The sequence below is a fragment of the Sinocyclocheilus grahami genome, unplaced genomic scaffold (genome assembly GCF_001515645.1).
Source record: "Sinocyclocheilus grahami isolate Dianchi unplaced genomic scaffold, SAMN03320097.WGS_v1.1 scaffold442.1, whole genome shotgun sequence".
Classification (NCBI taxonomy): Eukaryota; Metazoa; Chordata; class Actinopteri; order Cypriniformes; family Cyprinidae; genus Sinocyclocheilus; species Sinocyclocheilus grahami.
This window is the reverse complement of record NW_015505621.1, coordinates 930,691-957,236: the sequence shown is the minus strand read 5'-3', so window position 1 is coordinate 957,236 and position 26,546 is coordinate 930,691. Positions and strand designations below refer to the sequence as shown.

Below are 26,546 nucleotides of genomic sequence, written 5' to 3'. Positions count from 1 at the left end.
AGTACTAGTATCTAATGAATAAGTACTAGTACCTAATAAATAAGTACTTGTATCTAATGAATAAGTACTAGTATCTAATGAATAAGTACTAGTAACTTTACAAAACACACTAGTACCTAAAGAATAAGCACTAGTAGTTAATGAATAAGTACTAGTACTTAATGGAAAAGATACTAGTATGTAAAAAATAAGTACTAGTAACTTTAAATTAGATACTAGTGCGGTTTATAGATTAAATGTTAAAACGGGTTGCCATACAACCCCATGGCCCACTTTCTAGCCATGTTTTCTGCAGCAATCACATTCCCGCAGCCCAGACAATGTTCTGCTTCGCTTGACTTCATCGTCCGCAGGGTATCGAATAGCTGAGAGGTCTGCCGGTTTTATGTCGTTCACTCAGGCTCTCATTGATTTGATAAAAGTGCAGCCGTTCGTTCCCTTTGACCCCTGTGTGAATTTGCAACAGTAATGAAACTCACCTTAAAATACTGAGATGTGTGTCAGTAACCTATCATGATAGATGCTGTGAAACTTTTATTGCTCATTCACGGCTCAGAAGTTCTCAGATATTTTTCATTTATGAAAAATCGTATTCTCTTATGCACTGCAAAAAAAGATTTTTGTCTTGTTTTCCATAAAAATTATTTAACCATTCTTAAATCAAGATACATTTACTTGAGAAGCAAAATTAGCGTAACATCTTTAGTCTTCTTTTCTAAAATAAAATAATAATAAAAAATGTATGAACATTTCTTGAGTTTTTTTCTTAAAATGAGGGGGGGGAAATCTGCCAATGGGGTAAGAAAAATAATCTTACTTTTTCTTTGAATAATGATTATTTTTCTTACCCCATTGGCAAATGTTTTTTTTATTGTTTTAAGCCAAAACTAACAAAATTTAGATATTTTTTTTAGAAAACAAGACTTCATATCTTAAGCCATTTTGTAATGTATCTTGATTCAAGAATGTTTAGATATTTGTACAAGAATCAAGACAAAAATATTAAGCAAGAAAATATTTTTTTCAGTGTAAACATTCTTGGATCAAAGTACATTTATTTGAGAAGCAGAAAATTGACTTAAAGGGGTGGTTGATTGCGATTTTACTTTTTTAACATTAGTGTGTAATGTTGCTGTTTGAGCATAAACAATATCTGCAAAGTAATGACGCAGAAAGTTCAATGCAAACGGAGATATTGTCTTTTAAAATTATGGCAGTTTAATGGCTTCAAAAACGGCTCGTAGGGACTACAACGAGTGACGTCACAAACCCTAAAATTTACATAAACCCCACCCCCGGGAACATGCAACAAAGGGGGCAAGGCCATGTTGCTCTGCTTTAGAGAAGAGGAAGAGTTCTTGCCATGCCATCAAAACTAGGGGTGCACGAAAAAAGCTTCATATATGAATCGTGATTCTGTCTTCTAACGATTCTAATGGATTCACAAGTTTCAAAATCAATGTTCTAAAGCAGCGGTTCTTAATACTGTTCCTCGTTAATTCTGGGGGGTTTTTTCCAAAGCGCGAGACTTTAAATCTTTAAGCCCTTTTTCTTCTCAAGTAAATGTATCTTGATTTTAGAATGTTTAGATATTTGCAATGGAAAACAACACAAAAATACTGAGAATTTTTTTTTTTGCAGTGTATAATTCCTTACAAAAAATATAGTTTTCATTTGGACTTTCAGGAATTTGATGAGTCATGTTTGAGTCTATATTGAGATCTTTAGGTTTTGATTGCAGACATCTTGTTGAATATGAGCAAAGTCTGAGACGTAAAGGAGATATCTTCTGAAAACCCTAGAACGAAAGTGAGATTTTTTTTGGAAACAGGAAACTTAAACATTTTGCTCTCCATTTAATCTCATAACCATCTAGAAAAACATGAGAAATTGAAATCTCCTTTGTGATGTATTATTTTTGATTTCTGATTGTAAATGACTAAACTAATGTGGCGTTTCATCAAGTGTAGCAGTGCCACTGGCGTGTGCTTCAAAAGTGTGGTTAGAAAAATCATCACTGAAGGAAATTGCAGAGTAATAGCATATGACACAGAATGTCAGTGCCAATAAACTTGGTTTCGACACCTAATGTGCTAGGGACTACAACGAGTGACGTCACAAACCCTAAAATTTACATAAACCCCACCCCCGGGAACATGCAACAAAGGGGGCAAGGCCATGTTGCTCTGCTTTAGAGAAGAGGAAGAGTTCTTGCCATGCCATCAAAACATATATGAATCGTGATTCTGTCTTCTAGCGATTCTAATGGATTCACAAGTTTCATAATTAATGTTCTAAAGCAGCGGTTCTTAATACTGTTTCTCGTTAATTCTGATTTTTTTTCCCAAGAGCGAGACTTAAAATCTTTAAGCCATTTTTCTTCTCAAGAAAATGTATCTTGATTTTAGAATGTTTAGATATTTGTAGTGGAAAATAACACAAAAATACTGAGAAAATGTTTTTTTGTAGTGTTTTTTTTCCTTACAAAAAATATAGTTTTCATTTGGACTTTCAGGAATTTGATGAGTCATGTTTGAGTCTATATTGAGATCTTTAGGTTTTGATTGCAGACATCTTGTTGAATATGAGCAAAGTCTGAGACGTTAAGGAGATATCTTCTGAAAACCCTAGAACGAAAGTGAGATTTTTTTTGGAAACAGGAAACTTAAAAATTTTGCTCTCCATTTAATCTCATAACCATCTAGAAAAACATGAGAAATTGAAATCTCCTTTGTGATGTATTATTTTTGATTTCTGATTGTAAATGACTAAACTAATGTGGCGTTTCATCAAGTGTAGCAGTGCCACTGGCGTGTGCTTCAAAAGTGTGGTTAGAAAAATCATCACTGAAGGAAATTGCAGAGTAATAGCATATAATGATATGCCACAGAATGTCAGTGCCAATAAACTTGGTTTCGACACCTAATGTGCTTTTGATTGTTGGCAGACAAACTGCTCGCTGTAGTTTGACATTCATTTTGTTAAAACTACGACATTTATACAACCTCAGTTGTCGCAATAAAGATAATCTTTCATCTTTGACAGCACATTGAACCTGTGGATTACACTGATTGCTAGTTCAGAACCCGAAAACGTCCTTCTGAATTGAAGCTGAACTCATGATTAACCCTCTGGCGCAGAAAGACTCAACATTTCCAGCTAGCACAGACCAGTTGAGCTCATGTTCGGGAATACAGCAAACTCAGACTTTTTAAAAAAGACCTCTGTGAGCCTGTCATGCTATTATTATTATTATTATTATTAGACTTTATTTGAAAAGGGAACATATTATAACGTACAATATTAACATAAATGTTTCCATTTCATGCATTGTACCGAATTTAGCCAATGGCTAGTTTTCATCCGCGGTCCCTTGGCAGGTAATCATAATCACAGATAGACATAAGAACAAAATAACAAACACATACAATACAGTAATACTTATACACATCCCATCAGAGCCAAAAAAAACAATAAAAACAACGTTCAGTTAAGCCACAACTATATCAGTGTTTACAGATTTGAGTTGCTTTTAAATACAATTTTAGTTTTAATTTAAACATGTCAATAGACGTGCACATCCTTATGTCTTCTGGTAGAGTGTTCCAGGGAATAATAGCTTTCACTGAGAAAGACGATAACCCAAAGGCAGAATGACGAAAAGGAACAACACAATCACTAGTAAATGATGATCTAGTAGATCTTACAGAGACTGTAGAGCGAAAATGCACAAAATCACGAAGTACAGAAGGGGCTAAACCATTTAAAATTTTATATACCATACACAAATTTGAGAAAAGTCTGAAATTATCAAAGCTCAAATTTTTTTATTTATCCAAAACCCTACAGTGGTGATATTGGTTAGGCTTTTTGTCTAGAGTTTTTAAGGTCTGTTTATAAATAGATTTTAAAGGTTTAATAACAGTTTCCCCTGCTTGACCCCAACATGTCAGACAGTATGTCAGATGAGAAAAGATTGTAGCATGCATAAAAATCTTAGTTACATCAGTGGGTAGGCATTGTCTAATTTGTCTAAAATTGATCAAGTTATATTTTATAGTCCTCACCAATTTCTTTACATGTTTTTTAAAACTAAGATTTGGATCCAGCGTTAAACCAAGAGAATTAAACTCAGTAACAATTTCTATCTTTTCACCATTTATAAAAACATCTGCATTGGAAGAACACACATTCATTTTAGAAAAAAACCATCCCTTTTGTTTTACCAGTGTTCAAGGTAAGACACGATTGCTCTGACCACTGTGTAATACTTTCCATAGCAACATTTAGCTTTTCAGCTGCTAACTCTGCTGTTCTCGCATGTGTAAATATAACAGTATCGTCAGCATACATTTGCACTTGTATCCCTTCGCACTGCTGTGGGAGATCATTAATGTACAAACTAAATAATAAAGGGCCTAATATTGATCCTTGGGGTACGCCCATTGTACAGTTTAAGTTATTGGAGTGAACCCCTTTAATTTTTACGCATTGCTGTCTATTTGATAAATATGATTAGATCCATGCTAAAGCCCCTGATGAAAATTGGAACTTAGATAATTTAGAGAGAAGAACGTTGTGATTAACCGTGTCGAAAGCTTTGCGTAAATCTAAAATATGGCACCAACTGTTCCACCTTTGTCAAGTTTAGATTTTATTTGCTCTGTTAAATGTAAAGTAGCTGTTTCAGTAGAATGATTTACTCTGAACCCAAATTGCATACAGTGTAAACCAACCTGATCTTTATTAAGATAAGATGTCAATTGTTCAAGAACTACCTTTTCTGCAACCTTTGAGACTACTGGCAATATCCTGATTGGTCTATAGTTGCTTTACCTCAAAATGATCCCCAGATTTAAAAATAGGAGAAACAATGGCTTGCTTCCATGCAGTAGGAAAAACACTAAATTCAAATGATAAATGAATTAAATGAGAGATAACAAGAGCTAAAGTATCTTTATGAGTTTTAAGAAACTTAGTTTCAAATTGATGAACATCCCTACATTTAGAATTTCTTAATGAGCTGATAACTTTGTTAACCTGTGTTTCATTAGTTATGGCTAGGTTAAAACCTTGGCTATCAACATCAGACGGTATAATAATTCTTTCCATTTTTACAAATTTTTCCCCCAGTTCGTTAACAGAATTAATAAAACAATTATTAAAAACAGTAGCAATGGAATAATCATCTAGAATAAAATTTCCTTGAACTTTGATCTTGAGATCTCCTGGAGAATTGATCTCCTTCTGTAGAAGACTATTAATATTTTTCCAAATCAATTTGCTGTTTCCTTTTACCTTGTTCAATTGTTGAAGATAATAATTTGATTTAGCTACTCTCAGCTCTCGAGTAACTTTATTCTGCAGTCCTTTATAACAAAGCCTGTCGATATCCCTTCCTGTCTTAATAGCCATCTTTAATGCTGAGTCCCTGTTCTTCATCAGCTTCCATAAGTTGCCATTGAACCAAGGTAGATTATTTTTATACCTATTTTTTTTCTGAACGTTTGTAGTGAACTTTTGTCCCTTACAGTGTTTGTTCTATTGATGAGTGTGTTACAGCCATACTCTACATCCTGAGAAGATAATATATCATCCCACTTTAAACTAGCTGTTTCCTCATTAAACTCTACTAGCTTTCCTTTAGGTATACAACAGAAAACATTATTAGAATTTGTCGCATTGTTTTTAAACCTATTTTTGGTCAGTTTCTGAGCAACCAAGGTTAAATTGTGATCAGATAACCCAGTGATCAAATTATAACTCTTGATTAATCTTTCAGGTTTGTTTGTGAATATTAGGTCTAACTGTGTCTTAGAGGATTTAGCAATTCTTGTGGGTCCTTTAATTATCTGACTTAAAAGATATTTATCAGCAATAGTTTTGAGTTTTTTCCTCTTTACTTTGTCCTCCCAGTTCAAGTTAAGATCACCCATAAGAATTATTTCTTTGTTATGATTACATTCCTTTAAGATTTCTGTAAGTTGTTTATAAAATATATCATTTACTGAGGGGGGGTCTATACACGCATATGATAATAAATGACATTTGAGGAGACAAAATTATTTTTAGCCCTACAACAAGTCGTTAACAGAGCTAAACACAAGACGTTCACACTTAATACCATTTCTCACATATATTAACACTCCCCCTCCCCTTCCTAAGGACCTATCACGTCTAAAACATTGATATCCAGGCATCATAAATACACTTGGAGAAGATACTTGATGCAACCACGTTTCAGATATGCAAAGGAAGTCCAAATTTGAATTAGATAGTAAATGAGACAACTGTTCGTTCTTTGAAACAATACTCCTGATATTCAAATGTCCACCAAAAAGTCCTCTCGGTTTCACATTCGGGTCCCACAAAACCTTCGCGTGATTTACAGTCTGAAAAATTCTGCATACAGTCTGCTTTCTTACCGCAGGATTTCGACACTTGGAGATGTTTAGTGTAGTCATTGGAGCCTTGGTAGATCTAGTAGAATCTCCGCCGAACAGTGTAGAAATATTGTGCACTGGAGCATTATTGTGTACATTGTTAATTAAACACATTGCTGTCTGACGGGCCTGGCAAATCCACAGGAAATCCTCAGGCACTCACCTCGTCGTGAGACGCTGCCAAGGTTGTCCCCAAATGAGGCTCAACTCCAGAGTCCAGCTGTATTATCGGGTTAACCGGTCCCGGATTTAATTGAACATCCCCAGAGAGCAGCAGTAAAATAAGCAAGAGCCCATGAGTGTTTCGTGACGGCGCAGCAAAACCCCGTTGTCTAGAGGCATATTTACGCATCACAGCGTGTCCATAGTCCAGAACAGATGAATAAACTGCATAGTATCCGAGGTTATGATGCAAACTTCCCACACGAGTAGATGACTGGAGAAAACCAGAATATAAACAGTTTTTCCCATGAGCAGCATAACTACTCGAGTTTTTGGAGCACAACTGATCCATGTGGAGAGTTCTGGACACAACACGTACCGGTAGTGCAGCCGTATAAAAAAGTAATAGTAGAAAAAACACACCACGAAACGTAGATTCAATTTTTTCGTGATTGCAACGTTTAACTCTGCAAGTAAAGTTTAAAGTGGTCTCTGACAAATGTGTATAAAGACAAAGAAAATGGCCAGCTAGGTGTAAAAAAAGTGGAGTCGCAGCACCTGCCAGGATACGACACCACGCTGCCGCCGTCATCTATCCTACTGTTACACTCAAAAACAATTGATATAGAAACTATTTTCACTCAGACATTGCTAGTAAATTTCACAAAAGTATAAAAACTGAAAAGTATTTTCTTGTAAAACAAACTCTAATAATTGTTATATAATTTATTTGGATCCTCTGCAGTGAATGGGTGCCGTCAGAATGAGAGTCCAAACAGCTGATAAAAACATCACAATAATCCACAACATTCCAGTCCATCAGTTAATGTCTTGCAAAGTGAAAAGCTGCCTGTTTATAAGAAACAAATACATCATTAAGATGTTTTTAACTTTAAACTGTCGCTTCTGGCCAAATGACAAGTCCATAATCCACAATAACGCTTCCTTCAGTGAGAAAGTCCATCCCCTGTTGTCTCTCACATCAAAATCCACCCACACATTTGTTTAGAGCTGTTTTGGACTGTTTTAACTTTGTAAACATTGCTTGATTTGTGCAGATTTCTCTCCTGATTTACAGGACAAAACCAATATTATGCATTATGGACTTGTATTTTAGTGGCAATCAATGGTTTAAAGTTTAAAATGTCTTAATTGTGGATTTATTTATTTCAAACACACAGCTTTTCACTTTATAAGACATTAATTGATGGACTGGAGTGGTGTGGATTACTTGTGGATTATCGTGATGTTTTTATCAGCTGTTTGGACTCTCATTCTGACGGCACCCATTTACTGCAGAGGATCCATTGGTGAGCAAGTGATGTAATGCTACATTTCTCCAAATCTGTTCTGATGACCATAAACTCATCTCAATTTTGGATGGCTTGAGGGTAACTAATTTCCAGCAAATGTTCCGTTTTGGTTGAACTATTCCTTTAAACCAGAAATGTTAGCTGTAAATATGTAGAAGAAATCCATGCTAATGCTTGTTGTAGTGTCTAATGAATTGCAAACTTGCATATTTCAAAAGCAATGACTATGTAGCTAGAAGTATCTCCATTCATGTAACTGCATAAAGTATGATTCTTCCCACTCAAAATACTGTATATCACTTCAGCCACAGACGTATGAAATAAATTCAACAAAATACTATAAATTATAGACCTGGATTTGCAGTACAAAACCCAAAAAAACACAAATGTGGGAAGAGAAATTGAGACTGGTGAACCAGCTTTGACCTGATTAAATCATTTGTCTGTGGACATTTATGTAGCATGACTAAGAGATCTGTACAATGTCTAGTCTCTTTTTGTTTGAAAGCCACATCAAAGTAAACATAGCAGGACAGACTACAACCTGCGAAATACTCAGTGCAGTCATGTGAATGCACATGTATTTATATATTTTTTGTGTTTGGATTGCATTCTTACACGCGTTTACATGCATTTATGTTATTCACGTGAAGCCGTGAAACACAGACCTGGTCAGCCACAGAAACGTGAAGAATCTGAGCGTTTGACCCACTTACTGGAGCACAGATCTCTAAGTTCTCAGTGCACATTACTTTTGGAAAGGTGTTTTTTCTCGTGCACGCAGGATGGGAGTGCACTCCGTCCAAGGGCCATTATGACTGTCAATCGGAGTAGCTTGAGTTAGTGTGTATGTCTTTAGGATAAAAGTATGCACCAGATTCACTGTAAGTGGGTCACAGGGATTTGTTCTGGTATGGATGGACTCTCTGGAGGCCATCATTAGCAGCCCCTCACGCTCACTGAAGTCAATTATTAAGTGCTGCATTTGTCTCCTTAATCCAAACAGAGCCGCACTAGGTGCTCTTAGCTGTCGGAAATACATTTAACCATAACAAACGTTTAGTTCAACATTTCACGTACAAACGCTGTAATGCTTGATCTAGAGGAGGGACATTTGCCGTTACGTAATGACCCATTAAGCCCATTCACAGGCTTTACAATGGATTAAAGGAATATTCTGGGTTCAATACGAGTTCAGCTCTAACAACAGCATTTGTTGTAGAATGTTGATTACCATAGAAAAATATTTAAACTTTTTTGCAGGTTGAGAAATACAATGAGAGTGTGTGGTGCCAGCATCCAGAGGATTTATGTAGTTATTTAAGAATATTTTGTTATTCTTCCAAACAAAATGTGTGTAATTTGAGTTGTAAAGTGGCCTGAATCACTATTTTTGCAGGTACTGCTCTTCCAGATGGGTGTCAGAATATGTAGCTTTTGTTAGCCGGTTATTTTTTTGTCATCAAACACCATGAACATGCAGACATCAGACAACAGTCTGGCAAACTACCAGCCCAAAGTTACGTCACTTTCCTTTTTGATATCTTGTGCAGTCCTCATGAAAAATTTAGCAGGATTAGGGTTTACGTCATCTTGAAGTTGTAATATTGGATATATATTTTTGGACAGGCAAGGTTAGTAAACGATTCTATCACACTAGTCTCATGCTAACTAGTGGCCATTTTTGAACCCATTGTTTTATTATATTGCATGTGCATTACTGTAACTGATTTCTTTTTTAGTTAGAGATGAGTAGAAATATTTTGTGTCATAGTTGAAGACATTGCATATACGTATGTCCTCATGTCATGATAATTGCATGATCTGATTCTTTTCCAAGCCGCGTGAGGTTAATATCTATACAGTTTACATTAGCTAGCTGATATTTGTGGAGGAAAAAAAATTAGGGGTATTTTCACTGTGTTCAGGAAATGTTGGTCTTAATAAAATATTATTTTGTTCTAACAAAAAATGGAGCGCAATAGCAAATGATGCACACAAGGTGTGATGCTTCATCTGTGCATTTTATCAATGTTTATCATTTAAACTGTGTTGCCATTGCCTGATAAACCAAGTAAATGAGTAGTATTTTCTATCAAACTCTATTGCTAGTCATCAATAGTACTCAAAATATGTGCATACTGCATACTATATAATTATGAAGTTGACATGTGAAATTAAAACTAGAATAAAAATTTGTTTTTGCCACTATTATTTTACTATCAGTGCTTGTCTCTTAAAATACAATCATTCTGATATGATTTTTAAAGCATCTTAAGCTTAATTTGTGGTCTTAATTCTTATTTCATAGTATTTCATCCATAAATATTACCAATTATTTATATAAACAATCTATTTATTTATACAGTATTTATATCAGTCCTACCATTGGATGAAAGTATACCTTGAAAATATAAAATAAAGTTTTATCCGTTAATATTAACATGAACTGACAATAAACAGTTGTATTTTTCAATTAACTTTAACAAAATTAATAAATACTGTAACAATTGTATTGCATTAATTAATGTTAACTAATGAACCTTATTGCAAAGTGTTACCCTTCTTAATTATTCATGTCATTAACTTGCACAATTGCTTTCAAAATTGTGTCACAAATACAGTCAGGAGAGCTTAAATAGCTACCATTTGTGTGGTCAAAACTTACCAAAGATCAACCAATTTATATACTAAACTAAATGTCTGTTTGTACTTAAATGATCTACTGTATTAAGTAAAAGCAAATAACTTTATATTTCACCTAGCCAAAGCTTTGATTCTTTCTAGGCAAGCTGCAGTCAGAGTTCACTGTCAGCCATGGGTGATGTGTTATATTTTGGACACAGGGCTTATGCAGATCAGATTCGGGGTCATAATGAAGGTCAATTAGCATCCAGGACTGTAACTATCCGTTTTATAAGATTTGAGATGTTGTCAGCCTTCTCTAATCCTCTAGTTGGTCGGTATTCCTGAATATGCATTAAGACGTTAAAGAACTGCTGAATAAGCCAAAAGCTCAGCAGTAAAGCAGATGTAAAGGTCTGTTTTAATGAGCCTTTGGGCTGTAATGCTGCCAGCGTTTGTCTGGACTCAGCGTTAGTATTGGATTTGTGTAGAGGAGTGAACAACCATCAACAGTACAGAGTACATGTCAGTCACGGTTGAATAAAAAGAGTTCATCTTGATCTCTGACATTGATCTCGAGCTCGCTCTAAACATCACAAATGTGACCCTGGACCACAAAACCAGTCATAAGGGTACATTTTTTTAATTGAGATTTATATATCATCTGAAAGCTGAATAAATACGCTTTCCGTTGATGTATGGTTTATTAGGATCGGACAATATTTGGCTGAGATACAACTATTTGAAAATCTGGAATCTGACGGTGCAAAAAAATCAAAATACTGAGAAAATCGCCTTTAAAGGGGGTCATATGATGCTATTTAAATTTTTCCTTTCTCTTTGAAGTGTTACAAGCTCTTGGTGCATAAAGAAGATCTGTAAAGTTGCAAAGACTAAAGTCTCAAATCCAAAGAGATATTCTTTATAAAAGTTAAGAGTCAACCACGCCTACCTAAAACGGCTCGTTCTAACACGCCTCCACATGTCTACGTCACGATGTGGGAAGATTTGCATAACGTTGTTCACGCAAAGAAAGAAGGCGTAACTTTTATTCTCGCTGTAGTATTGTTGTTGCCGCCGCTGCCATGTCGTGGAGACGCTGTGTGTTTCGTTGTGAAAGCGAAACCACTTTGTTTGGCCTTCCAAAAGAGGACGATATCCGCTTCGTCATACCTGGAGCTGATCCATGCTGGTCGCCGAGGAAATACATCAACTTCGCGCTGTGGATGGCTGGATCGGCTTTCACCGTGGACGAAGCGGAGTCCAGCCCAGGGTCGTCACATGTGGTTGCCGCAAGTCCCCCAGCCGCTCCTTCGTCGAATCCAGCGGCCGCGCCGTTCTCAAGCCTCCGCTCACTCTAGGCCTCCGGCCTCCGCTCACGCAAGTCCGCCGTGTGTGACGCTGTGTGTTTCGTTGCGAAAGCAAAACTACTTTGTTTGGCCTTCCAAAAGAGGACACGACTAGAAATCAGTGGTTAAGTTGTATTTACAACACTGTTCCAGAACAGTTCAACCCAAATAGTCAGATGTGTCCAGCGCGTTTTATGGAGGACTGTTTCTATGGCGTTATTTTAATGACAAATGTCGAGAGCGCATTATTGTAGCACGAAAGCACATTAATATAATGCTCGGGCATTATATGAATGTGCTTGCGCGCTACAATCTCTCCGCTCTCGCACAAAACCGGATGCTCGCGCTCAGATACACGCTGCTCTCGCCCGGAGAGAGTGCGCACACTTAAAACGTGTGTCTCTCCTCTCACTCAAACTGTGTCCTGTGCACTCTCAAATCTCTGTGCTCATGCACTATAGATATGAATAATTTTCGCACCTGAATCTTTAATCTGAAATCTTCTGATTTAAGACAGAACTATTTAGATATGGGTCAGATGCACTATTCCCTAAACAGATACTTATGATTTGGAGACCAAATATAACACTATAATGAATTTTTCATATTTGCCATAACATTACTACATTCTATTCTATGGGTTTAATGCATTTGCAGACAATGTAATTACATGTAACTGTCATATAACTGTATATTCACTGTTTTAGAGGAGAGTGCCATTGAATGTGTAGCTACTATTAAGTGGATTTTCATGAAAAAAAATCTACAAAAAGATTCAGAACTGAAAAAAAACCTCCCAATAAATGTCCAAACAGCGATGCTATTAGAGCATTTATTGTATTATATCTTGCATCATTTACATCTATTTTTGCATTTGATGTTGATTTGAGGAGTTGTTACTTATTATTGTCATCATACCAACTGAGAATTTATTGCAATGATTTTAAATTCAGTTGAGGTATCTGACATATTATGACATAACATTGATGTTTTATATGAAGTCTTTAGAGCCATAGGCTATATGTTGTTTTTAGATAAATTGCTCAGAGACCAACCAGTTGGACAGAGGTTATATGTACAAATCATCCAAGCACCCAATTCATAGCCATTTCTGTAGGCTACGTTTCAATAACATTGCTAAATATTATTAAACTGGAAAGAAATTAAAGATCCAACTTTGATTGTCAAAAGAATTCCAAGTTCAGTTCACTCAGCCAATTAGATTTCACGTAGTATTTTCATCGGTCAGTTGTGGAGGTCTGATTGGTTTAAGCTTTATTTATATAGCACCTTTTAAAACAGTGTATACAAAGTAGCCCACTTTACAAAGACATGCATATGTGCATTCGCAGAAAAGATCAAAATACAAACATAAAAGAGATATAGTAAAACAAAGTAGCTACAATAACCAGTTTATGTTAAAACAAAAATACAACAATAAAAAATCAAGGAAAGGCCCTGCACAAATCTGTTTTGAGACTACTTTTTAAAACAAATGAAGTAATTAGCAGTGCATATTACTAATCAAAAATTAAGTTTTGATATATTTACAGTAGGAAATTTACAAAAATTCTTCATGGAACATGATCTTTACTTAATATCCTAATGATTTTTGGCATAAAAGAAAAATCGATAATTTTGACCCATACAATGTTTTTTTTGGCTATTGCTAATAATATACCCCAGAGACTTAAGACTGCTTTTCTGGTCCAGGGTCACAAATAAGCTCGAGAGCCACAGTTCTTCCACTGTGACTAATACAGTTAAGATGGTTTGGATGTTTGCGAGATGTTTTTCAGCTAACAGCATGAGCGAGCGCCGGCTGTGATGATGAATGCAGTCTGGAACTACTGTGTGTTTCATAGTAACATAGTGAACAGAAAGGCTTTGTCTCAGAGATGAATTAGGCCTGATTTCCATTCAGATATTTAAAGGGGTCATATGATGCTTTTTTAAATATCATTATTTTGTGTATTTGGTGTAACAGAATATGTTGACATGCTTTAATGTTAAAAAACACATTATTTTTCAAATACTGTACATTATTGTAGGTCCTCTATGCCCCGCCTCTCTCAAACGCTTAGTTTTCTACAAAGTCCCTCCTTCCGACAAGCGCAGTCTGCTCTGATTGGCCAGCTGACCCAGTGCATTGTGATTGGCCGAACACCACAAGCACTCGTCGGAAATGTAACGCCCCTTACCATAATCGCGAGCTTCATCTTTCAAAATAAATGTAAAGACAGTAAATAATGTCATTCGTTTTACCATCAGTTCAAGCCCGAAAGGGGAACAGAGTCGCGTGACAGACACAGTGATGAAGCTGGTATGTGTTTGCAGTACACAAGCCACGGTTAAGACAGCTGACTCCACTGTGATGTGATCCTGTCTCTCTCTCTCTATCTCACACACACACACACACGTGCGCGCGCACATACACACACACACACACACACACACGCGATGCGCAAAACTCTGCATTTGAACAGTCAATAGCAAATACTTAAACTAATAATAAAACAGTAGCTGATTCAGAAGCGCCAGATTGTCATAGCAAAGTCAGAATGACCTCCTCTCCTAGGTTCATGAAACAGACGTCCATAAAATACATTGCTGTTCTGTTGTGAGTGATCTTAAAGATTCCTAAATACATCTACTTTCAGAAGGCCAAATAAAGTGCTTTTGCTTTCGCACTGAAACACACAGCGTCTCCCTGACATGGCTGCTTCAACACTAACTGCGGTTACTGAAACCATGCCTTCTTTCTTTGCGTGCACATTTGGGCGGCATTATGCTAATATTTCCACATAGTGAGGTAGATATGTGGGGGCGTGTTAGAACGAGCCGTTTTAGGGGGGCGTGGCAGAGTCTTAACTTTGATAAAGAATATCTCTTTGGTTTTGAAACTTCAGTCTTTGCAACTTCAGGGATCTTATCTATGCACAATCAGCTTGTAACACTCCAAAGAGAAAGGAAAACTTGAAATCGCATCATATGACCCATTTAAGTCATTTCGTGATCATTCTTTCCCAAGCTGTATTTACTACTTTAAGGGTTAATATCTATGTATAAAATGTTTGCTAGCCAATATGATTGGTTAAAACTTGATTCAGTTGTCTTGGGGATATTTTTAATGTGTATTCAGGGTTTTATTCTGAATAAAACTAAACATTTTGCTCTCTCTCTCTCTCGTTTTTTTTTTTTTTTGTACAAAATATATTTTTAGTAATAGGCTAACGCTACAGAGAGTTGGACAATATACCCACAGAAATTTGTTAATTTTAGTTATTTTAGTATATCAAGTTAAACTAAAAGAATACGAGAAATTTTGCCTTGGCAACTAGTTGAAATAAAATAAGTTTTTTAATATGTAATTTTATTTCAGTAGGAATTAGTTGACTAATTGCATATTTATACTATTTTATTTAAATATATGGGGAGTGAGGAGCTAAACTAATGACTATGTGTTGTGAAAAATAGCAAGGAGCTATTTTAAATATTTATTAATAAACTATTGTTTTCTGAGTCAGTGTCAGCTGCAAAGAAAAAGTGGATGCTGACTTGTCATCTCTGCAGTACAGTGAGTGGACATGCCTTTAGAGGGAATTTAGAGGGATTACATAATCACAGAGTATTTGTTTTTTCGATTTGAATTGGTTTATTTTAGAGTAGACGTTTCTAGCTTTCTGTAAATGGTTTCTCATGTCTGTGAGGCAAGTATATGGTTTTTGCCGCTCCTGAGTTTTTGCCATGCTTTATTGCACAGAGACAGAGACGGCAGAAAGTGCGTCCTGATTGTGTTCTTTATTTTACAGAAGCGCAACGCCATGTTGATATTATGAATGTATTCAAATAAAAGTAGACCCTTGACAGTTTTGAATAATGTAATACTCTTATCTGTATGAGCAAAAATTATGGCATATTTTGTTTCCACTGTTACCGGGAAAAAAGGCCAATGATCACATTGGCACCTTCATATCATGCAGTAGCGCACTAATAACTTCCATGCTCTGCACAGTGCCTAATACACATTTACACACATTTATCTAAGGTAACATTAGAGCAAACAGCCATTATAGATGCTACTACTTATGTTTTTTCATTTGAGGTCGATGAATGATAGGCATACATTTGGATTTTCTTGCCCAATATACTGTAATTACCTCAAGGACCAGCTGTTAACAATTCTTTCCAACAATGTCTTGTTCTCCACAGCACAGACTTTTCTACTTTCTCTTCATAGCTACTCATTAGCAGACAAACAGCTACCGAATAGGACTGCCATGACAATTATCCCATCAAGTCCTTAATTACAGAGCACAAGGCAACTGAGATCTTATTAAACCCCCCCATCATTCCCATGATGCTCTTGGATAAGGGTGCATGACCTCCACACCATCACGACAGGGTTAAAGTGTCAATGCTATGGCATTAAATCAGATTATTTTTTATTGCAGTGATGTGAAATTGAATATGCACCATGCTTCTGTGCTCTGTGTGTCTGAACAGGAGGGATCGCAGTCGATGGCGGTGTCCTGAAATGGCGTTTGGACTCATGATGGCGTGTCAGAATTGATTTAGCATGATAAGAATCACTGTGCTTTTCTGATGTGCCTCAGCGATCTTTATGCTTCAGCTCTGATTGAACTTGATGTCCAGTGCTTGCCGGTCATGTTTTAGTGTACTGTATGGTTTAGAACAGGATTGTAACTGCGCAGTATGTCCCCAATCTACAGTTGCATCCCATTTGGTTGTTTCCTAGAGTGACCTTGTCAAGCAATGACATTTATCAAATTAGCTCACTTTAATGTCAATGTAATGGGGCGACAGAGACGTGAGACGTGTGGATCCATGTGCAAGCTTTATTCTGAACCGAAGACAGAGACGTGGTCATAACAGGCAGGGTCGAACAATGACAAACAGGTATATGGCGGGCAAAACACAAGAATAGTCCTAGGGCTAGCGTAGGTCGACGATCGGCAGACAGAATCACAGGGGCGAGACTAGAGGGATAAATCCAGGGAGACAGGCAAAGATCAGAACCGAGAAAACCGACAAGGCAAGGCAAAACCAGGAACCACGGGCAGGATAACAGGAGCTAGGAAAACTAACAGGCGAAGCAAAACTCGGCAGTGAATGGTAGTTTGAGTGAGTGTTATATAGTGAGTGAATGATGTGAAACAGCTGTGTGCAATCAGTGGACACAGCTGTGTGCAATCCATGCTGAGTGCAATCAGTGCAATGAATGATGGGATATGTAGTCCGGGATGATAAGCAACAGTAGGTGTAGTGCGAGAGTCAATGTAATGGAAAGGGTGACCTCTGATGGTGAATGAACGGAAGTCCATGGACAGGATTCGTGACAGTCAACAACAGTGGTGACTTTTTATGTCAGCACACATGTTGCAGGGTTTTTTGTATCATAATTGCATTTAATTGTTGAAATTATCTCTCTCTTTGTGTGTGTGTGTGCAAAATGCTATGTAATTATGTCATTATAAACTATGCAAAATGTCACCATAGTAAAATTATAGTAAAATGTGTGTGTATATATATATGTATATATACTGTATATACACACAAGCACAATAAATCTATATGAAATCATATATAAAACAACATGAATATTAATGAATGACACAATGTATGTATTTTATACAGCATATATTATATGTATATGGAAATTGTGTGTGTGCAAAATGCAGGAGTCAGTGTAGTACAAAAAAAATTACATTTATGTATATTTTTGTAATTTTTTATGTATATTTTTATGTGTGTGTATATACACACACACGCACACAATAATAATAATAATAAATAAATATAAAATAATATATGAATTTTAATAAATAAAAAAATATATATTTATATATAAATATTTCTAATTTTGTAATTTCATATACAGTATATATATATATATGTGTGTGTGTGTGTGTGTGTGTGTGTGTGTGTGTAATTTCAATTTGAAAAGTATAGACAATTTAGCTCAGAAAATGAGTGAAAGCTGTATTTAATGGCAGTGGGTTTGTGGCCTTTAAAAACTGCCATTGAAAGAAATATTACTGTGAAATATGTACATGCATTTTTGTTTTATTGTTCATACTGTGCAAGACAAAGTGTGTCTGTACTTAAACTGATAGCATATGATATCTATTGAGTTACAGTCAGATTACTTTATAAATAGATGCATACAGGCGCTGGGAATAAATGCATTTTTGTATGATTCTCTTGGCTCTCTCTCTCACAGAGTGACCGACTTCTAATCAAAGGAGCGAAGATAGTGAATGATGATCAGTCTTTCCATGCCGACATCTATATGGAGGATGGAGTCATCAAGCAAGTGTTTTTGCTGTTGTTGTTATTTGATATCATTCATTTTCTTGTCATTATATCTCATATTCATAAGTAATGACTGACAGTAGAGATGACCTCTGTTGTCCTTTGTGACTGTCTCTTTTTCTGTCTCCAGGCAAATCGGTGAAAACCTCATAGTTCCTGGTGGTGTGAAGACCATCGATGCCCACGGCAGGATGCTGATACCCGGTGGCATTGACGTTCACACCCGCTTCCAGATGCCCGACCGGGGAATGACAGCTGCTGATGATTTCTACCAAGGCACACGAGCTGCTCTCGCTGGTGGCACCACTATGATCAGTACGTCTAAAACATTAAATATATATATATATACATATATATATATATATATATATATTTACAATATTTACAAGGCAGATTACACCTTAATTAAACTGATAAAAAAAATAAATCATGAGATTTTGATCCATTATTTTAATATTCTGAAAACTTTAAATTGCAGATACACACACACACACACACACACTGTGTGTGTACTGTGTATATTTATTATGTATATATAAATACACAAGGCAGATTACACCTTAATTAAACTGATAAAAAAAATAAATCATGAGATTTTGATCCATTATTTTAATATTCTGAAAACTTTAAATTGCAGATACACACACACACACACACACACACTGTGTGTGTACTGTGTATATTTATTATGTATATATAAATACACACACATACAGCATATATTTAAATATATATATATATATATATATATATACAGTATATATATTTGTGTTGCAGTAATTTGCTTCTAAATCTATATTTTTCATTTCACGATGTTGAACATGATGCTTACTGCATACAGTTCCTTGGTTTGGGGGAGAAAGCTAAATATTACATATACATTTTTTTTAGATAGTCAAATTTGACAAATTGAAAAATGCCAAAATCACATAACAAAATTACTCAAAATTAAATAATAATAATAAAAATTTCTAAATGTTGTACATGACATTTCATGTGTCCAGTTCCTTGGTTAAGGAAAGAAAACAAATAATAACGCACAAAATAATGCAATGTTTGTGTTCATATGCTTTCAATGACAAATTAAAAATGGCAAAATCCCATAACAAAATTACTTAAACTAAAATTAAAATGAAAACTGAAAAAAGTAAAAATACAAATTCTAAATATTAATAAATGCTGTAACAGTATATAAATGATACTAAAATAACACTGACCCCAAGTCATTCTCTATGATAGTTTAGCTTAAAAACTGGGACAAATTACATGTTTAACATCTTTCCATTTCCTTCTATACATTTACATTTCCGTCAACATAAGTATACAGTATCACTATATTTTGATTTGTTTGTGTGTTTTCAGTCGATCATGTGGTCCCAGAGCCGGGCGTCAGTCTGATCGCTGCTTTTAACCAGTGGAGGGAGTGGGCCGACCACAAGTCCTGCTGTGATTACTCTCTTCATGTGGACATCACAGAGTGGCACAAGGGCATGCAGGAGGAGCTGGAGGCGCTGGTCAAAGATCACGGTATGCTCCTCTGCAGTTTACACACTTTTGCCTGTGTGCAACAAAAACGAAAGCTTGCATGTAGGTTAGATCAGTTGACAGCATTTGTGGCCATGTTGATTAACAGAGAAGATCATTTTAACTTTTCCCCCAAATGATCAAAGTATCAAAAAGTTCAGCTGCAGGACTTAAACATTATGTGTTAACATGAGATTAGGGTGATAATATATGCTCATGTCAAGTGGGTAAATCTGGTTACTTTCACATACTATGTGCAATTGTCTGTTTATATAGAGAAAAATCTAAATACTGCAGTTACATCTGATAGTGATTATTAACCTGTGTTCTCATGTGAAAAGTTATGATTTAGGCAGTTTACATCTTAAATTAAGATTTGAATTTAACAATATAGAATCTTTTCATAAAAACGCTTCATGAAAATAATGTATAATTATTTTCGTAAAAACATCACATGAAAATCATCTTTGAGAATAAATAAAACGAACAAATATAATGAATAATTTAGAATTTAGAACAAAAAGCAAAATAAGTTATATAAAATATATACAATAAATAAAAAAAAAATGAATGAATAATTCAGGATAAGCAAAAAAGTAAAACAAGTAAAATGTCAAATGCCAAATGCAGTTCAATAATAAGAATTGGGTGCCAAAAAAGCTTAATATTCTCATAAATAATGTCACAATGCAGCAGTTTTATCAGTGGAGTTTATATACCAAGAACAGTATTCCCACGTGAAAGTGATGATTTAGGTACTTTATGGCTAAAATTACACACGAGGGAAGAATCATTACAGGTGCTTTAAAGAGATAGTTCACCCAAAAATGAAAATGTGATGTTTATCTGCTTACCCCCAGGGCATCCAAGATGTAGGTGACTTTGTTTCTTCAGTAGAACACATATGATGATTTTTAACTTTAACCGTTGCAGTCTATCAGTCGTATAATGCATGGCAATGGTAACAAAATAAGAATACAACCTGCACATTTCTGCTTTTAAGCGCTCAAAGTCCATGAACTCATTACTTCAACCTTGCCTGTTTCAGCAGCTCCAGATCTCTGTATGCATGTCCATGTCTGATGTCTTACATCCTGGTCTTTTTTTTCTCCCAGGTGTCAACTCTTTCCTGGTCTACTTGGCATACAAGGATATTTTCCAGCTAAACGACTCCCAGGTATGCATGATTTCTCATGCATATTCATTTTATTATCCTGATAAAGATGGATTAGACACTAAATGAGCAGTATTGGTGTTTTTGGTGCGTTGAGAGTGCAGTGATGATGAGTTCTCCATGATTTGAGCGTGCAGGGCTGATGGTCACAGGGGAACAGACATGTTTGCTCTGATGTTCAGCACATTTCCTGTAGCTGTAGAACCAGAGCCGATGATAAAACAAACTGCACTGCATAAACACAGAAACCACTCCCAGTGCTGTGTTTCTCCTGTCTGTTGTAGATGTATGAGGTGTTCAGTGTGATCAGGGACTTGGGAGCCATCGCCCAGGTGCACGCAGAGAATGGAGACATCATTGCTGAGGTGAGCTCCCCTTTCCTACACTAAAAATAAAAAATAAAAAAAATAAAAAAATTATATATATATACACACACACACACACATACATATTACATGTAATATTTTACATAATATAAACAATAATTATAATAAACATTATATATATATATATAAATACACCAGATATAATTTTTGATAGTGGGTGCAGGACACTATAGTTCATTTATGTAAGTGAGGATAGCAAAACTGTGACATATTGTACCCAAAAATTCTTCATACAGTGATACCACTTTTGAATTGATAAAAATTTGGGACCAAAAATTATCCAGACACTTTGACCTGACCATGTTTTGCTGAAGTGTTTTTTCTTTAATTGATAATGCGATCTTTTTACACGACAGACTGAACAAAATGAAGCATTGCTTGGTAATCGGTTGACCTAAATTGGTATTATTTACTTGTGTACGTAAATGTAACAGCTGACAGCTATTAAACCTAATTTATTACATACCTTTCTATCAAAGTTATCTGACATTATCAAGATGAATTTGTTCTTGTCATATTGTATAATCATTTTCTAAACTATAGCAAATAAACTGTGATAATGTGAGAAATGTTGAAGGTGTCCGAATAAATTTTGATTTGACCGTATGTCACCTCAAAAAGAGGATACGATTTTTTTGCACTGTGACTTTTTTCATGACAATTAAATTATCCTCCCTTCCCCAGTTCTTATTACAGAAAATGTTTTGTAATGTAAAAAGAAATGTAATTCTCATTAATGCAGGTGAAAAATTATGTAATGTTAAATGTAGTATTTGTTGTACTGCTTAATGCTGATTTAAAAAAAAAATGTAATCATTATAAAAAGAGATATATATATATAAAGTGTCTGAATTACAGTGATGATCATTTGGAAAGAAATGTGCTTAAAGGGGTGGTTCACTGTTTATTTTCCTGTTTATTGTATATTTCCCTTCTCTGAGAAACGGTCTGATCTTTTCCTGTTTTTATGATGCCCTGCCATCAGAAATAGGTGATGGGCTATGATTGGTTAGCTAGCCCAGTGTGTTGTGATTGGCTAAACCGCCTCTAGTGCGCGTCTAAACGTCCCGCCCCTCCCCCCCACCATGTGCTCCGGTTGTATTGTAAACAACGGCGTCATTAATATCGCTTATCAGTTTGAGCCCGATTGAGAAGCAGAGGATATTATTGAAGAGGATCGTGCAGAACCTGTGCAAGCACGGCTTTTAATGGTAGGCCTGTGTTTTTTGTTTGTTGTTGTCTCATACTTTTAGATATGCTGTTATTTGTAAATGCTACTGTTTATGTTAACTTTTAATATACGGTTTTATCCTGATTAAAGCTTTAATACATTACGGCAACTGCACGCACGTCCATGTTTAATGCTTCTAATAGCTATGTGAAAATAAGTGTATAATTGGAACAGTTCATTGTTGGAGCTGAGCTGAATGAGCGAGAGAGAGAGAGAGAGAGAGAGAGAGATGCAGAGCATGTGCAGAGCAGGGGAACGCGAGGAACAGTATTAAGAACCGCTGCTTTAGAACATTGATTTTGAAACTTGTGAATCCATTAGAATCGTTAGTAGACAGAATCGGGATTCATATATGAATAGATTTTTACGTGCACCTCTAGTTTTCTCTTCCTCTTCTCTAAAGCAGCGCAGCATGGCCCCGCCCCCTTTGCTGCCTTTTCCCGAGGGCGGGGTTTATCTGGGTTTATGATGTCACGAACCCGGGAAGTAACTCGTTGTAGTCTCTACCAGCCGTTTTTGTAGGCATTAAACTGGCAGAATTTTAAAAGACATATCTAAAAGATATCTCCTTTTGTATTGAACTTTCAGCTTCGTAACTTTGCAGGTATTGTTTATGCTCAAACAGCAACATTACACACTAACTAACATTAAAAAAGTGAAATCGCAGTCAACCACCCCTTTAACTGTGAAATAATGAAAAATTTTTTTGCAGTGAAATCCATAAAAACCTCTTTTACTTTCTTCTGTTTACAGGAGCAGAAGAGGATTCTGGGATTGGGTATCACTGGTCCAGAAGGACATGTTCTGAGCCGCCCAGAGGAGGTAAAACACTTCACGTGCACATCAAACTACACCAAATACACCATCACACCACATTCACACTGCGAAATTACAGCTGTGCACCACATGGAAGGGGTTTTAGCACGTCATCATCATACATCGAGACCCAAGAACGCTTCCAAAATACCCGTCAGACATGCTGCACTAAAACACATTTATGGTTTATTTCTCTTTAGGGATCAGGGGATTTCAGACTTTCCACTTTCCCACTGTTTTTGCTGCCAGACTCATTGATTATTGGTATCGCAGACACATCAGCCTTCCAGAAACCTTTAGCCGCACATAAAGTGCAGGAGGTTCTGAGCAGCACTTTACAGCTGCTGCCTCTGTCATTTCAGCTGAAGGTCAGTGAGTGTTGGCTGTTGTTTTATAGGTGGAGGCCGAGGCCGTTAACCGGGCTGTGACCGTCGCCAATCAGACCAACTGCCCGCTCTACATCACCAAAGTGATGAGCAAGAGCGCTGCTGATGTCATTGCACAGGCCAGGAAAAAAGGTACAACAAATGTTTGATATAAAAGTCCAATATGTTGTGTTGATCAACTTCCCAATAAATCACCCAAAAGGGCACATGGGTTTCATTCTCAAATTATCAACAGAATCCTAACTAGACTGACTACACTGCAAAAAATGATTTTCTTACACAGTATTTTTGTCTTGATTTCCAGTGCCAAATAAACATTATTAAATCAAAATCTATTTACTTGAGAAGCAAAATGGCCTAAGATTTTAAGTCTTGTTTTCTGAAGAAAAAAATTATAATTAAGTGAGTTTGTTTAAAACAAAACATATCTGTCTAAAGAAAAAGCCTTTATGTATAATGCATTATAAAAGTCGTTTTAATGCATTAATTATGCCTTGTAATGCACCTTATAATGCATTGTACAATCTCATGAATAATTGTAATCACAGTTAATACATTATAACACTTATCAATTCATTGTTACATTATGCATTTTAAATTTGGTTATAATTATTTATGACGAGATATAATGTATTAAAATGCACATTATGAATAATTATAATGCATTATACTCTTTAATAACCCTTTATAAAGGCTTTAAGTAAAGTTTTACTGAAAATTCTTTGCAGTTTATGTTACAAAAACTAGTGAACTGATTAGTGAAGCCTTATTTTGTTTTATATATTCAAAATATACAAAAACTGACCAAAAATAGATTTGCTAAAATATTTTTTTTTTCTGTAAATGTATATTTCTACCAATATATTTTTGGCGATTTGTTGTGTATTTTTGAAAATACATTTTCAAAATATAAATATACTTTTTTAAAAGCATTTAAAAATAAATATTTTATATTTCAATTCAAGAAAATACATTCACACGTCACTATATTTACTTGAGAAGCAAACGGTCTTATCAAAATTAAGTGAGTTTATGCTTAAAACAAGACAAAAATGTCTGTTGGTAAGTTAAAAAAAATCTTCAATATACTTTTTTTTTTCTTGTTTTAATTCATTTCGATGCATTTTTCTGAAAACAAGACGTCTTTTTTCAACAAGTAAATGAGAAAAAAATCAAGTGTATCTTGATTTAATGCATCTTTAAATGCGTAACTGTAATGGGAAATAAAAAAAAAAAGAAAATACTAAAACAGAAAATGATTTTTGCAGTGAAATTACTGTATGGAAATGGTGTTAGCATGTTATGCTAATATTGTGTATTTAGTTGTTTTCATGAATTGTAACTTAAATATATGTAAGTGTGTTTTTGCACTAGCTGGCAGATTTTTTTCACTTGTTTTTAGCGTATTTCTAAAGCAAGTGAAAAATTTGAAATATGTTTTTGGGGTTTGGCAGTGACACTGCTGAAGAAAAACAAAAAAAAACAAAAACAGCTAAAACCAGCCCAAGCTAAGCTAGTCTTCCAGTCTGGTCATATCTGATTCAGTGGGCTGGGTTTTAAAGGGTCTTGACCGCATCTTTAGCTGGTTTTAGAAGACGTTATACAGCCAAACAAGAAGCAAACGGTCTTATCAAAATTAAGTGAGTTTATGCTTAAAACAAGACAAAAATGTCTGTTGGTAAGTTAAAAAAAATCTTCAATATACTTTTTTTTTTCTTGTTTTAATTCATTTTGATGCATTTTTCTGAAAACAAGACGTCTTTTTTCAACAAGTAAATGAGAAAAAAATCAAGTGTATCTTGATTTAATACATCTTTAAATGCGTAACTGTAATGGGAAATAAATAAAAAAAGAAAATACTAAAAAAGAAAATGATTTTTGCAGTGAAATTACTGTATGGAAATGGTGTTAGCATGTTATGCTAATATTGTGTATTTAGTTGTTTTCATGAATTGTAACTTAAATATATGTAAGTGTTTTTGCACTAGCTGGCAGATTTTTTTCACTTGTTTTTAGCGTATTTCTAAAGCAAGTGAAAAATTAGAAATATGTTTTTGGGGTTTGGCAGTGACACTGCTGAAGAAAAACAAAAAAAAACAAAAACAGCTAAAACCAGCCCAAGCTAAGCTAGTCTTCCAGTCTGGTCATATCTGATTCAGTGGGCTGGGTTTTAAAGGGTCTTGACCGCATCTTTAGCTGGTTTTAGAAGACGTTATACAGCCAAACAGCTCTTTAGGGTTTGAAACAGATCATCGTTTGCTTGTGATCATGAAACATTTAAAGGGATGGTTCGCAAACTTTGTTGACTTTGTTTCTTCAGTAGAACACAAATGGAGATTTTTAACTCAAACCGTTGCAGTCTGTCAGTCTTATAATGGAAGTGGATGGGAATCACAGCTTTGAGAGTAAAAAAAACATACACAAACAAAACCAAATTAAACCCTGCAGCTCGTGATGATACATTGATGTGTAAAGACACGAAACGATCGGCCTGTGCAAGAAACTGAACATTATTTATATCGTTTTTTACCTCTAATATACCACTATGTCCAACTGTCTTTGGGCACTTGCACAAGCAAGAAGAAGAAGAAGACGTGTAAGGACGCCGGCTGTCGAGGACGCGCTCAGGACAGTTCAGACATTGCAGTGAAAATCAGAGGTAAAAAATGATATAAATACTGTTCAGTTTCTTGCACAGACCGATTGTTTCGTGTCTTTACACATCAATGTATCGTCACGAACCGCAGGGTTTAATTTGGTTTTGTTTGTGTATGTTTTTTGACTCTCAAAGCCGTGATTCC

The 26,546-nt window shown here is 35.5% G+C and overlaps 1 protein-coding gene across 1 annotated transcript in view; it reads left to right on the top strand.

Annotated features, from left to right (window-relative positions):
• LOC107552153 (dihydropyrimidinase-related protein 2-like) overlaps nt 1-26,546 on the top strand; it is a 44,072-nt gene that overhangs the window by 4,388 nt on the left and 13,138 nt on the right. Inside the window, exons 2-8 of the mRNA XM_016233982.1 lie at nt 18,137-18,225; nt 18,359-18,543; nt 19,591-19,755; nt 20,868-20,929; nt 21,211-21,291; nt 23,297-23,365; nt 23,757-23,877. Coding sequence (XP_016089468.1) covers nt 18,137-18,225; nt 18,359-18,543; nt 19,591-19,755; nt 20,868-20,929; nt 21,211-21,291; nt 23,297-23,365; nt 23,757-23,877 — 772 coding nt within the window. The remainder of the gene's footprint in view (nt 1-18,136; nt 18,226-18,358; nt 18,544-19,590; nt 19,756-20,867; nt 20,930-21,210; nt 21,292-23,296; nt 23,366-23,756; nt 23,878-26,546) is intronic.